The sequence below is a fragment of the Zootoca vivipara genome, chromosome 3 (genome assembly GCF_963506605.1).
Source record: "Zootoca vivipara chromosome 3, rZooViv1.1, whole genome shotgun sequence".
NCBI classification, from domain to species: domain Eukaryota; kingdom Metazoa; phylum Chordata; class Lepidosauria; order Squamata; family Lacertidae; genus Zootoca; species Zootoca vivipara.
The window spans coordinates 116,806,787-116,821,060 of NC_083278.1; the positions used below are offsets into that span (position 1 = coordinate 116,806,787).

Here is a 14,274-nt window from a genome sequence, read left to right on the forward strand (position 1 = left end):
TGCCCTCCCTGTTTACAAACCTCCTCACTCCCTGCTGCCCCTACCATGTGTATATACAGTATACCAGTACCTCAGGAGAACACTTCAAGCATCTGATGAACTGGATTGTAATATAGAAAGCTAATGCAAGGCTGTATCCTTAGGCAAGTATGCCTGATATCAGATCCTCCAAGTATCGTTTTACTTTCCAGGGTGTATCTGAAGAAGTGTGCATGCACACGAAAGCTCATACCAAAATATAAACTTAGTTGGTCTTTAAGGTGCTACTGAAGGAATTTTTTTATTTTACTTTCCAGGGACAGTCCTGGATTTACAGAAGCTGGATGTTATTTTGCAAATAAAGAATAATAAATGCATTAGCATGTTTTTAAGTACTGTTAGATGAATACCTAAAGGGACACCTTCAAAAGTTGGCAGCCCTGGCCCACAATATCGCACACTGTCCAACATTTCTCTGATGAAAATAGGGGCATCCTATTCCATAATAGTTTTATTATTTCTTTATACCCTACCCATCTGACATTTAAAAACTTCCCTATACAGAGCTGCCTTCAGATGTCTTCTGAAGGTTGTATAGTTACTAATGTCCTTGGTTCGGGGGGGGGGGAGTGTCGCATGGGTATTAGGCAACCATCACGGGTATTAGGCAAGCATCGCAACATGACAGTTGAGCACAGATGAATTTTGGTGTGATCACTTAGGGCTCAGTAAAAACCTTCTGGGCTAATCTGCAAAGAAAAATTGTAACTGGATAAATGAGCAGTGAAGGGCGACACATAGGCATCCAGATTACATACAGGCGATGACCATTTTAGGCAAAGGTAACCCTGCAGGGCAGCCCTAAGGGCGCCTGCCTTCTCTTCTGAACCAACAGGACTGAGCTGAAGAGGCGGGAAGCCAGTTTGGTTCATTCTCGCGAGATTTTCCCAGCTCTCGCGTTGCGCGACGGCTTCTCGACCTGCTCTCGCAAAGATCGGGAAATCTCGCGAAGAGTTGCCCGGGTCCTAAGCAGCCGCGTCGCCGCTGTCGTCAAGCGGGCCATGGGGAGCGGGGCAGCGGAAGAGGCTGGCGCGCGGGCCGGGGTTCGGGGCGGCGGCGGTGGCGAGGGGTTCCCTTGAGCCTCAGCGAGTCCAGCCCGCGCCCTTCGAGAGATGGAGGCGAAGCGGAAAGAGCCGCGGAAGGCGCTGAGAATTAAAGTTATCTCCATGGGCAACGCGGAGGTGGGCAAGGTAAGAGGTAGGAGGGGGTGGGGCGGGGAGGGGAAGGGAAGGAGGCGCCTTATTGGCTCGCGGGACGGGGAGTGACAAGGCGCGCAACCAGTCGGTCGCCCCCCTGCCGTTTTGGCCGTTATGGCAGTTGGGCGTTAGCGTGGGGTGGGGCGACGGGCGCTTATTCTTTGGCCAAGCGCAAAGGCTTCTGGGAGGGGAGGAGCAATCCTTATCTGTAATCCTTATCTGTTGTGTTATATTTGCATATATGTATATTGCAGGCATCCCCAAACTCGGCCCTCCAGATGTTTTGGGACTACAATTCCCATCATCACTAGCTAACAGGACCAGTGGTCAGGGATGATGAGAGTTGTAGTCCCAAAACATCTGGAGGGCAGACTTTGTTGGTGCCTGGTATCTTGTATGTGTGTATATATATATATGGTATATGCAAAGATAACACACACACACACACATACAGTATATACTAATGTTTATATACTGACTTTCCTCCAAGGGACTCAATTAAGGCAGCATAACATGGTTCTGATTACCGCCCACGCTCACTACAACCCTGCGAGGTACATTAGGTGAGAGGGGCGTATGGAGGACTCGTTTCCCGCTTTGCCGGACCCTCACCGTTTTATCCAACCAGGACACACAAATCATTATCTTTTAATTTGAAAATAAATAAAGAGCCACCCAATCCTCTTTGAGTTGGCTTTGGTTGAGTGCCGCTGGGGAAGGGGAATCCATTGGATTTCATCCACAAACAGTAGAAGTATAATAGGTCACCCATTTTCCCCCTACAAACACTGACATTTGACGAGTTTGGGAAGTTTTGCTTCCATTGTTGTTGTTGTTGATCATATTTATTTATTTATTCCCCAGCCACTTCTGTTTCCAACAGAAAAATAAAATACAATTAATTTATTAAACATTAAAAGTCTCCCTAAACAGGGCTGCCTTCAGATGTCTTCTAAAAATCTGGTAGTTGTTTTTCTCTTTGACATCTGATGGGAGGGCATTCCACAGGGCAGGCGCCACTACCGAGAAGGCCCTTTGCCTGGTTCCCTGCAACTTGGCTTCTCACACTGAGGGAACTGCCAGAAGGCCCTCGGGACTGGACCTCAGTGTCTGGGCAGAACAATGGGTGTGGAGACTCTCCTTCAGGTATACTGGACCGAGGCCATAATGATAATTTTAGGGGCAGACTTCTTGTTTTTGTTTTGCTTATTATGTTAATATATAATGATTGCAGCATGTTTAAACTATAATAACTTGGGAATTTATCCTGTCAATTTTTTGGAAGATGTAAATTGTAGGTGTTTTAAAATAGAAAACATATACAGTGGTACCTCGGTTTGCGAACGCAATCCGTTCCGCGGAGGTGTTTGCTTGCCGAGGCATTCGCTCGCCAAAGGCATGCTTCTGCACGTGTGCAAAGTGCCGATAGAGCACTTCTATGTGTGCTCGCGCTGCACAGATCGCATCTGCGCATCCAACGCTGCGGAACCCGGATGTAAACACTTCCGGGTCCGCGGCGTTCATAAATGGAGGTTTTCATAAACGGAGGTAGGCGTAAACCAAGGTTCCACTGTATTCCGAACCATTCATATCATGGCTTACTAAAGCAAGATATGCACGGACTTTTTGCCTGCTCAGCCTCTTTGCTTTTCCCTTTTGCTGCAATTCATAATTAGGAAGCTTATAATTAACCACAGCTTACCAGTTCAGATGAAATAGGAAACCTATGGTTAATTAGAAGCTTCCTGGTTTAATCAAACTGGAGTGTGCTTGTGTCAACTGCCCTTTTGCTTTTTAAGTTGAAAACAAAATTTAAAATAGCTTATATTGAATCAAATTTGCCAGTCATGCACATACGCATACAGATAAGTGCTTTAAAAAGATGTGCTTTGCACTTAAACCTGGCAAAATACGGAATACAGTGGGTTGAATAGACAGCTCAGCCAATTGGGTAACAATCTCCATTCTTTTGCATTTTAGAGCTGCATTATAAAGCGATACTGTGAGAAGAGGTTTGTGCCCAAGTACCTTGCAACAATTGGCATCGATTATGGTGTCACCAAGTGAGTACCCTGCTTTCACAATAGACAACACTTGACACAGCAGCTCCTGAAAATAAGAACCAAGGCGTTTTGTGTGTGTGTGTGTGTGTGTGTGTGTGTGTGTGTGTGTGAGAGAGAGAGAGAGAGAGAGAGAGAAACAGGAAGATCATTCATCATTTTGTTGCTATGATATTAATGGAAATTGCTACTGGGAAACTGCAGGTGTATGTGGGCATCTCATTGTGTGTTATATTTTGCATACACGTTGGGCACATCCCAGTGGAGCAGATTTTACATCTCTGATCAATCCCTTAAAAAGGTTCCATTCCTGCTCCCTGCACATGTTGGCGGAGTGCACATAACTGCACCCTGCCCCATTATGTTCCGCTCCCATTCTGCCCTCTTCTTGGTCCTAAAGGACCCGTGCGTCCATGACTGCATGTCAATTGGGCGTGCCTAAAATGGTCATCGCCTGTATGTAATCTGGATGCTTTGTGTCGCCCATCACTGATCATTTATCCAGTTACAATTTTTCTTTACAGATTAGCCCAGAAGATTTTTACTGAGCCCTAAGTGATCACACCAAAATTCATCTGTGCTCAACTGTCATGTTGCGATGCTTGCCTAATACCCATGTCATAGAAAAGTTGAACTTGGTCTGGAGTGTGTGCACTTGTGTCTTATGGCTGTGTTCCTCTTTCTTTCAGAGTGCAGGTTCGGGATCGGGAAATCAAAGTGAATATTTTTGACATGGCTGGACACCCCTTCTTCTATGAGGTAAGCTAGGTGGCAGTTTTCTGGCCATTAGTTTAGGACAAGGGTCGGCAAAGCTTTTGTGGCTTGAGCCGGTTCACTGTCCTGCAGACGCCACGGTGGGCTGGAGTGTGTGCATGTGCGCTCACATGCGCAAATGCTATTTCCAGCGCTCCTTTCGGCGCAGAGGAGGCATGTGCAGCTTCCCATTGGCTGCAGGAGCTTCCTGCAGCCAATGGGAAGCCAGCCAGTATCGCGGAAGGCGGTCTATGCTCTGCGCTGGTTTAGCATGGTGCATGGGAGCCGACTCAGCAGGCAGCAGAGGTCCCTGAGTGGGCGGCAGGGGTTCATGGGCTGGTTAAATGACCCCCATGGGCCCCCCATGGCCCTTAGGTTGCCGACCCCTGGTTTAGGACATAAATCCATAGACTTCTGATCTTGGCAAGCTAAATTGCTCCATGGTGAAAAATGTGACCCACTTCATACCGTCTCAGGAACCTGGAGGTCTTTGACTAATTTGCATTTAACATATATAGATTGGCTGGGCATTTTGGCTTATGGTCATTGTAACTGTAGGATATCTATTTTAAATCTTAGTACAGTGGTACCTCGGTTTACAAACACAATTGGTTCCGGAAGTCTGTACTTAACCTGAAGTGTACTTAACCTGAAGCGAACTTTCCCATTGAAAGTAATGGAAAGTGGATTAATCCGTTCCAGACGGGTCTGCGGAGTACTCAACCTGAAGCGTACTTAACCCGAAGCATGGGTGTAATTGGTTCCGGAAGTCCGTACTTAACCTGAAGCGTACTTAACCTGAAGCAAACTTTCCTATTGAAACAAAATAAAATACTTCCTATTGAAAGTAATGGAAAGTGGATTAATCCGTTCCAGACAGTACCGTGGAGTACTTAAACTGAAAATGCTCAAACCGAGGCGTACTTAAACCGAGGTATGACTGTAACTATTTGAGAATCATGAGAGAGCTGAAAGGAACGAAATTGTGCATAGCCATAATGGCCTGTCCTGATGCAGACCGATCTGCTAAGATTGCTGGTCAGTCCAGCAGCAGCACTTTTCTGCCTGCACACATGGTGTCAGATCAATTGAAAAGAAGAGAAGAAGAAGAGTTTGGATTTGATATCCCGCTCTGTCACTACCCGAAGGAGTATCAAAGCGGCTAACAATCTCCTTTCCCTTCCTCCCCCACAACAAACACTCTGTGAGGTGGGTGGGGCTGAGAGACTTCAGAGAAGTGTGAATAGCCCAAGGTCACCCAGCAGCTGCATGTGGAGGAGCAGAGGGTTCACCAAATTACGAGTCTACCGCTCTTAACCACTACACCATACTACACCACAGTGGCACACATGTAAAGGGAAACTGAACCAGAGATCCCAAGCCATTCTGTTGATAATATATGGTTCTTGTGGTCACTTCTCATTCCTGTAGCAGTAGCACCCTCTTGGTCCAAAATATCTAGTTGTTTGTTTCTGTGCTCTGTTAGGTACGCAATGAGTTTTACAAGGACACGCAGGGCGTAATCCTGGTGTATGATGTTGGGCTGAAGGAGTCATTTGATGCCCTCGACTCATGGCTCGCTGAGATGAAGCAGGAACTTGGACCACATGGAAACATGGAGAATATTGTCTTTGTAGTTTGTGCCAACAAGGTAACTATTCCCAAGAGGAGACTTAAGGTGTAGAAAATCTTGCTTGTAATACTGGGCTCTTTCAGAGACTGCCCCCACTCACAAATCAGTGTAGTTGGAAGACTTTACCAGTGTGAATTACTGGATTTTAAAAAGGTTAGGTAATGACATGGAGGATAGGTCAGTAGCTGTGAGCCAGGATCATGCTTCCTCCCACCCACTTGTGTTTCAGGTTGATTGTACCAAGCACCGTTCTGTGGACGAAAGTGAGGGGCGGCTGTGGGCAGAGAGCAGAGGCTTCCTTTATTTTGAGACTTCTGCTCAGACTGGAGAAGGAATCAACGAGATGTTCCAGGTAAAACCAACTGTGTCAATAAATGCAACAAATGAAATAAATATTTTGTAAAAGAATTATATCAAGAGAGTTATCCTTAGAGGTGAAGTTGTATTCCCCAAACAATTTGTTTGGCTTATTTCTGCATTGCAGGGGGGTTGGGCTAAATGACCCTCTGGGTCCCTTCAGCTCTACATTTCTTTGAGTCTGATCACAATGCACCTGCTGAGCACATCACCACTTTTTAATTTTTAGAGTTGCTTCTGCAATTTTCATTCTCTGGGGATTCACACCCTACACACCCACTTGTCTTCTCTCAAATATATATTTTCCTGTCCCATGTTAAAATGCAGGGAATGACTTAATTGCTTGAATTCCATTTTGTTGTCATCTGTTTTTAATGACTTTCAAATGAGCAGCCCTTCACTTTTAAATAAATAAAACAATAGGAGCTAGTAGTACAAGATTCTGGCCCTGCTGTGGGAGGCCTTGTGGATTTGGGGTCAAGAGAGACAAGGAACAGTGGTCTGGCAGATTATAGGTGAAGACAACTCCTTTTGACTGTGGGGTGGCTAAGTGGCCATTGATGTGAGGGAACTGAAAACCCCAAAGAATGGTCTGAAGGTCACTGAAAGCCCCAGAGAGCCATGCAGTGGCTGTTCTGACCCCTTCAGATAAAAAAGGAACTGGCTGAGGAAGGAGCAGCAGTGGAGATGAGAGGGTGCTAGATGGTAGGTTTAAGAGTTGATCTTCCCCACAAAATCTATAGATGTTCTCCCTTTCTCAGGTTTCTCGATATGAGGTAGCAGAAGGACCTGAGGTTTGGTCCCATTAACGAAATAGGGATTGTCGAGCTACGGGCACATACAAAACTTTGCTACCTGTTCCTTCTGTGTGCTTGTAGACTTTCTACTCTGCCATCGTTGATTTGTGCGACAATGGGGGAAAGCGGCCCATGGTCAGCATGAGCGTCAGTTTCACCAAGGAGCAAGCGGACACCATCCGAAGAATCCGCAGCAGCAAGGACTCCTGGGACATGCTGGGTGTCAAGCCAGGGGCCACCAGGTAATGGGGGAAATCCCTGCTGGTGTAGAAGCCAGCAAGGAAGAATTTGGCAGACAGAATGGGAAGGGGCCTTTGGGCGAAGCTATAACTTTGGGAGCTTATTACGCTTGTGCTTGTGGTGGCCGCTCATAATGAATGCCTGTCTTTCCCTCCAGGGATGAGGTGAACAAGGCCTATCGGAAGCTGGCGGTGCTGCTCCACCCGGATAAGTGCATGGCTCCTGGGAGCGAGGACGCCTTCAAAGCTGTGGTCAATGCACGGACTGCCTTGCTTAAAAACATCAAGTGAGAAAGGGAGGAAGCAGCTTCTCCCAAGGACTACTGATCCCTTTTGAGAGGGCTGCCTTTCTCCAGTCCAAATGAGAGACCTCAAGCGTTGCCTTTGAGCAAGGATGGTAGGAGCAAGAACCAGAGGGAACCACTACAGACTGTTTCCCCTCCTGCTGTGCTCCTCAACCATCCAGAACTGTTTCCCGCACTGTTGCAACCAGCTTGTCCATCTGTGAGGTTGCCCATCTGTGGTGGATTGCCAAATCCATTTGAATGCCTCCATAGCTGTACTTTCCTCTGCAGGGAAGCTGGCCTTTGATTGAGTTGTCTCTAAAAATTATTTATTCTTTGTTTAAAGAGCTGCTCCTCTGGCCTCTCTGTACTTTGTTATCCCAAACTTGGTGCTTTTAAGTCCAGCCTTTTCTCCTCTTCACCCTATGCCTGGCAATGTGTCCGGTTCCTTTCGAATGGTCCTCAATGAGTGAGCTATAGTTCTCTGCCCTCCCTTTCCCATGGTCATAGCTGTGTAAGGTGGTCACCTCACATAGCATATAGCGACTCAGACGGGAGCATGGGGAGGAGTAGCTTAGGAGGTGGGCTGACCCAGGTGCTTTAAGGCAGAGAAGGAAACTGCTGAAGTGGAATTCAAGGGGCACTTGAGTTGTGCGAGGCAGGATTCAGAATTTTGCTGGTTGCTCCTCAATCTCATGACTCAAAGCTGAAATAGCAAGAAACTTGCTTCGCCAAGTGTTCCCTGACATTTTATCCTTGAGTGCTACCGTATAAGGCAATAAATAGGATAAATAGTAGGCAGTGCTCTCTCAAGTCAGAGCATGGTGCCTGCAGATTCAGAAAGGAGTTATTTTCACTCCCTCTCTGGCCTGTGATAGCCTTTTGTCCAAAGTGAAATCTCTGCCATGGAATCTCTCTGAAACAGTTTTCATTTCATTTTCATTTCACTTTCAATTGTATGTCGCCTTTCCATATTGCCGCACACAAGGTGGTTTACAAGCTGATGAAACAACAAAATATACAACAAAGATCCCATGATTGATCTAACTAACACAGGATTCAGTGCCTGGGATGGGACTTGGCCTTGCAGAGCAGTTCGTGATTACTCTGGTGAGGATTTCGGATTATAGCACTGGGAAAGATAAACCTGCACCATGAGCAGGAAGATGGGGTTGAGTAGCTGAGATCCTAAATGGTTGTGCTTCTCAAGTTCAGAGAGAGAGAGTTGCACTCCCAGGAAACCATTTTTAGCCCTTCACTAGGCTAAAATGTAAGAATCGGCATTCTCAATATCACTTTTTTAAGAACTCTAGTGATCTGGTTAGTGAATATATGTGGAATTATGCCAGTTGATTGGCTACATGATTTTTAATTGTAATCTATTGTGGAAAACTTAAATCTATATCTTTTCTTTTTGCCAATGGACTACTAGTAAGACCACCTCCTCTCTCCCTGACTCCTCTCCCCACCCTGCCCCATCAATGCTACCGTATCTAGAACACCTCAAAAACATAACTGGAAATGGAGGAGAAAAGAGGGTCCTCCCCTTTTGCTCATGCCCTCTGTTCATTTCCCTTCCTCCAGTCTCCTAAGGCAATTGGTTTGTCTGGCTGGGAAGATTAACTGGAAAATGTGCTTGTGAGGGACGGGAGGTAGCAGGATTCCCTCTGAGGCCCTGCAGTTGCCATCTTTTGCATCCCTTTGCCTGACTACTCATGAAGTGGCATTTGCCCCTACAGGTGTCACGAGGCCACTTTTCAGAAAATTATCCAGGGAGCACCAAAATGTTCCAACTGGGAAAGACTGAGATTCTCTCTCTGCAGCCCTGCTTCCTGGAGTGTCTCTGAACCACGGGAAAAGGAAGCTCTCTCGTGGATTACCTTTGGGTCAGAGATTGAGATGAGCGAGAACTGCAAGACTGTACCCCTTGACATTTCTTGCCTGCCTTCAGTGCAAACTGTTTAGCTTTTGATCAGATAATGGAGGGAGAGATTTGCCCCCCTCCCCACCGAGCCAAAAGTGATGCCCTTTCTTGCGATGTGTGTATAGATATATATTAATTCACATGTGCACTTTAAGCCTTGGGCAGTGGTTTTAAGCTTGCAGACTTGTATGGACCCCACAGTAGTTTCTTTCCCTCCAATTGCCCATGAAGCTCAGTCTTAACTAGGCATCCCCAAACTTCGGCCCTCCAGATGTTTTGGACTACAATTCCCATCTTCCCCGACCATTGGTCCTGTTAGCTAGGGATCATGGGAGTTGTAGGCCAAAACATCTGGAGGGCCGCAGTTTGGGGGTGCCTGGTCTTAACCATTGTAAATGCCTTGTGGAGTAAATTCCCTGTGAACGTAAGGTTTTGCTGTATATCCTTGCGATTGCACTTTCCTGCCTTTTGTTTTCTGCCCAAGGTGTTGCGTGACTGAGACCTGCCTTCGTTCCCCCTGCCATTTTGTTCGGTTGAGCTTTTGACCTTGTGAACTCCCATCTCCAGGGCAAGCTTTTCTACCTGTGGAAGGTACTGCAAGCCCTACTGGCTCCCTCAGCAGTTGGTGCGGTCCCTGACAAAGATTGCTGTGCAAACCAGAGCAGGCTTGGCACCACAGGAAGCTGCCTTGTAGTGATTCAGACCATTGGCCCAGCCAGCCCAGCGCTAGCCACACTCAGTAGCAGCTGCTCTCCAGGGTTTCAGATGAGGGGCAATCCCTTCACTACCTAGAAATGCCACGGATGTGAACCTGCTCCTTCTCTTTGGGTGCAGAGCCTTTATGTTTTTATTTCATAAGGCTATTGAAGCTGCAAGCAGCTGTCCCACCCCAAGGGAAGACTTTGTTGGGAGGTCTTGCTCTGTAACAAAACTGTTCTGCTAAGATGGCAAAATGCCATCCCGTCAGAACCAGAGTGCAACATGAAGAGATCAGAGCACCCAATATTGCCGCTGTGATTTATCCGGGTCAGATCCTGCCCCCAAGAACGGGCAGTGGCTTCCTGTACTTTTGATGTAATCCTGGCATGCTAAGCGGGGCATATGGGAGGTACACTGTTTGCTAGTGCATTATTTTTGGGGTGCTTGTATAGCTAAGCTTTGCATGATCTCTGTTGAATCCTCACTTGCGCAGCCTCTTTGGATGAGCAGGGAAATGGAATAAGCCTGGGACGTGGAGCAAATGTGTGCTCCCTCTTTGCATCTACCCAAGAACCTTCAGCGATCATGACCTTGGGACTGATTTCTCTGTAAAATTCCCTCCCAGTGCAGGCTTTTCTTCTGAAAGTGGAAAAAGGTAAATGCAGGGTGATTTAAACTCCAAGCCATAAAGGCAGGGGATCTCTTTCAAAGCATTTTCTGTTTTTCAGAAACAGTTCCTACTCTCCACCCACCCCATTCTCAGCCTGCCTTGTGTGATAAATGGATTTGAATGCACTGTATTTTTTGGTATTTACTTACACTCACCCTCTCTCACCAGACATCTGAAGGTGTGGATCAGCTTACTGTGAGATGACTTGAAGTTGTTGGAACACCAGACACCTGCATGTTCTTGCATAGAAAACGTTTCTCCTTTTGAAGTTTATGTATTATATTTTTACAAAATTAAATTGGATTTAAAACACACTTGATGCTTGTGTTTTCGAACAGGCGCACTACTGCCTTTTTGAGACCCTTGTATACTTTTCTAGAATGATGGAAGGGGTACAAAAGCAGCTTGATTGGGGTTTGATGAAGTGCTGTTGAGCCAGTCCAGTAAATTGGTCGGGTTGGATTTATACATTTGACATTTGCAGAGTCAACCCCTACCTCAGCCCTAATTCATGAGTGGCTCGGTTGCGGGGCATGACAGTCCCAGAGCTTTATTCGTTTTACTCCTTTGCCTGCGAGTGCTGCCCCCATTTTACTTGTACTGAGTTTCGGTTAGTAAGGCTCGAGGATATGGACAAGAAGTTTGGTTCTTTCAGGGCAACCGCTTGCACTCTGGACCCTTGCACCTCTTGGCTGATAAAAACTAGCAGGAAGGAGACATCTGGGTGGGCCAGGGAGGTGATTAATGCCTCCTTGTGAGAGGGGGTGGTCCCTGACTGCTTGAAAGAGGCAGTGGTAAGTAAGACCACTCTTCAAGAAACCCACCTGGATTCAGAAAACGTAACTACCGACCAGTTGACACAAATCTCCCCTTCTTGGATAAGGTTCTTGAGTGAGTGGTCACAGACCAGATCAGGCAGTCTTGGAGGAAACTGATTTTCTAAATCCATTTTGATCAGGGTTTAGGCCCGGTTTGGCACAAAAACTGTCTTGGTCAACCTGTATGATGGCCTCAGCCAGGAGAGAGACTGGTATATCCTAAGTTTGGTTTTCTATTATTTGGTAACCTCTGGTAGATTACTGCAACGTGTTATACGCAGGGCTGCCTCTGAAGATGGTCCAAATGCTTCAGTTGGTGCAGAATTTGGTGGCCAGGTTGCTCACTGGGGCAAGACCGTTTGAGGATATGACATGGATTCCAGCCTGACTACACTGGCTGCCAGTTAGTTTCTGGGCCCAATTCAAAGGGCTGCTTTTGACCTATAAAGCCTAATGTGGCTCAGGACTGCAATACCTCAAGGACCGCCTCTCTCCCCATATGAAGCAGCCTGGATCCTGCGATTACCCTCTGACCCCTTCTTCGTGTGCCTCTTCCCAAAGAGTGGCAGCATGAGAATGGGCCTTTTCTGCAGCTGCTCCCTTCGCTTTCCACAGAGAGGCTTGCCTGGCTCCTTCCTTACACATCTTTATGCACCAGGCAAAAACTTCCCTCTTTAACTCAGCCTTTGGCTGATTAACAATCTGTGGCCTTTTAAACGTGTTTGTGGGAGGGGGTTATTGGCTTGTTTTTGTTTTATTTTGTATTCATTGTTATTGTTTTGTATTTTTATGTTGTGAACTGCCCTGTGATCTTTGGATGAAGGACAGTATCTTCTTCTTCTTCTTCTTCTTCTTCTTCTTCTTCTTCTTCTTCTTCTTCTTCTTCTTCTTCTTCTTCTTCTTCTTCTTCTTCTTCTTCTTCTTCTTGTCAAGCCTAAGCTCCCCCCACCCCCAATCACAGAAAGAGGAATAAACACTGACTTGATATATTAGCCCCAACGTGATTGGGGAACATGTTTCTGCAATGTTCTTGCACCCCTTTATTTCCCATTCTGTAGCTCAGTCTTCGAGCATCAACTTTGCATGCACAAGATTCCATCTCTGGTATCTCCTGGTAGCAGTGGGAAAGACTTCTACCAGAAACACACCAAACTGTTGCCACAAGTCAGTGTGGACAATACCAACCAAGATGGACCAGGATAAGGCAACTTCATGTGCTCTGTGTAACACACACACACACACACACACACACACACACACACACACACACACCTGGGAACCAGCACAGCCAGTGACGTAACAGGACCCATGTCCCTCTTGCCTTGCTGGTCGCCCTCTCTTTGTGCTGGAACACCTAAGCTTTTATTGTAATGGGCATTTCTATTAAGTCCTGCTGGAGAAGCTACTTGAGTTTTACTTCAGTGACCACTAGGTGGCACTATAGGCCCATGCTTAAAGTAGAGCTCTTAAAAAGTGTATTCTGAGTCTATTACCTCTGCTTTAAAAGCTGGTCTTTCCTAAAGCTTTCAGTGTCAATGTTGTTGTTGTTGTTGTTGTTGTTGATGCAGTTGGATTAGGCACATCTTCCAAAGCCAAATTCTGTCTGTCTCTACTCCAGCGATACTTTCAAGGGGCAAAGAGGTGGCGGGGGTGGGCTGAGGTTAGAATTTAAAGAAAAGGCTATTGTGCAGTTATCTGAATTGGGCTTGGAGAATATACAGCATAGGCCTGTTTCCCTTTCAGCATTCCCCTTGCTGGCAAAGACCCTTTTTCTACCCAGTACTCTTCCCATTCAGTGACAATATTAGGCTGTGTACACGCTATACCTTTAAAACACACTCAAAGCGCATTTCCACCCTCAAAGAATTCTGGGCGCTGTAGTTTATCCCCCACAGAGAAAGAGGAGTTACTATTTTATTGTCCACCCTTTCCCCCCCCCCCCCCGAGGTCCCAGGTTGGGTTAAGAGTTGCAACAATTTAAAATACAACACTTACGATTCCCAGCCGCCCTTAACAAACCGCTAACTCAGGCCATTTGTAGGATTTGGGATTTGTTTATTTATCTGCCCCCGTTTGAGAGGTCCAGCTGTTTAATCCCTTTGAACAATTTAAATCTGTGTTTCCTATAGTATGTTGAATTGGGTACCACCAGCAACCAGACAAGTGTTACGTAAACGAGTTACATAACTCCTAATGTATGAATACTGAAATGTAGGCAAGGAGAAGAAGTGTATTAATGAATACTGAGCAAGGAGCTGCACATTCATAAACGATGAATAGGAATTTCACAGCAGTTTACTGAAAATCGTAGACTCATAGAATCGTAGAGTTGGGTGGGACCCAAAGAGGGTCATTAGTCCAATCCCCTGCAATGCAGAAATATTTTGCCCAATGTGGGTCTCAAACCCACAACTCTGAGATTAAGACTCTCGTGCTCTACATCAGGGGTCAGCGAACTTTTTCAGCAGGGGGCCGGTCCACTGTCCCTCAGACCTTGTGGGGGGCCAGACTATATTTTGGCAAAAAATATGAATGAATTCCTATGCCCCACAAATAACCCGGAGATGCATTTTAAATAAAATGACACATTCTACTCATGTAAAAACATGCTGATTCCTGGACCGTCCGGGGGCCGGATTGAGAAGGCAATTGGGCTGCATCCGGCCCCCCGGGCCTTAGTTTGGGACCCCTGCTCTACATGTTCTACTGACTGAGCTATCTTATTGATAACCAGCCGTGCCTGGTCTGGAAGCACACGAGGGTAAAAAGGTAAAGGACCCCTGGAGGGTTAAGTCCAGTCAAAGG

General features: G+C 46.4%; 1 protein-coding gene across 3 annotated transcripts; it reads left to right on the forward strand.

The window, feature by feature from the left end:
* The first annotated feature begins 994 nt into the window (after positions 1-994).
* On the forward strand, positions 995-10,965 carry DNAJC27 (DnaJ heat shock protein family (Hsp40) member C27). 3 transcript variants are annotated; one of them, XR_009557406.1, is made up of 8 exons: positions 1,003-1,229; positions 3,216-3,298; positions 3,985-4,054; positions 5,535-5,699; positions 5,911-6,033; positions 6,917-7,077; positions 7,233-7,827; positions 7,878-10,965. XR_009557406.1 is itself a non-coding variant. In XM_035110848.2 (7 exons), exons 1-7 carry the CDS (start codon positions 1,152-1,154, stop codon positions 7,363-7,365), a joined length of 813 nt encoding a protein of 270 aa, XP_034966739.2. In that variant the 5' UTR covers positions 1,003-1,151; the 3' UTR covers positions 7,366-10,965. The 3 variants fall into 3 exon arrangements, 2 of the variants coding, with proteins under 2 accessions (XP_060129161.1, XP_034966739.2); XM_035110848.2 differs by having other exon boundaries at positions 7,233-10,965; XM_060273178.1 differs by lacking the exon at positions 5,535-5,699 and having other exon boundaries at positions 995-1,229; positions 7,233-10,965.
* The last annotated feature ends 3,309 nt before the right edge of the window (positions 10,966-14,274 follow it).

Excerpts from the sequence above, each read along its gene's own strand:
- DNAJC27 (XM_035110848.2), top strand. The coding sequence starts at position 1,152 with ATGGAGGCGAAGCGGAAAGAGCCGCGGAAGGCGCTGAGAATTAAAGTT. Across the intron at positions 6,034-6,916 it reads GAATCAACGAGATGTTCCAG|ACTTTCTACTCTGCCATCGT; the intron begins GTAAAACCAACT and ends GTGTGCTTGTAG. Across the intron at positions 7,078-7,232 it reads GTCAAGCCAGGGGCCACCAG|GGATGAGGTGAACAAGGCCT; the intron begins GTAATGGGGGAA and ends CTTTCCCTCCAG.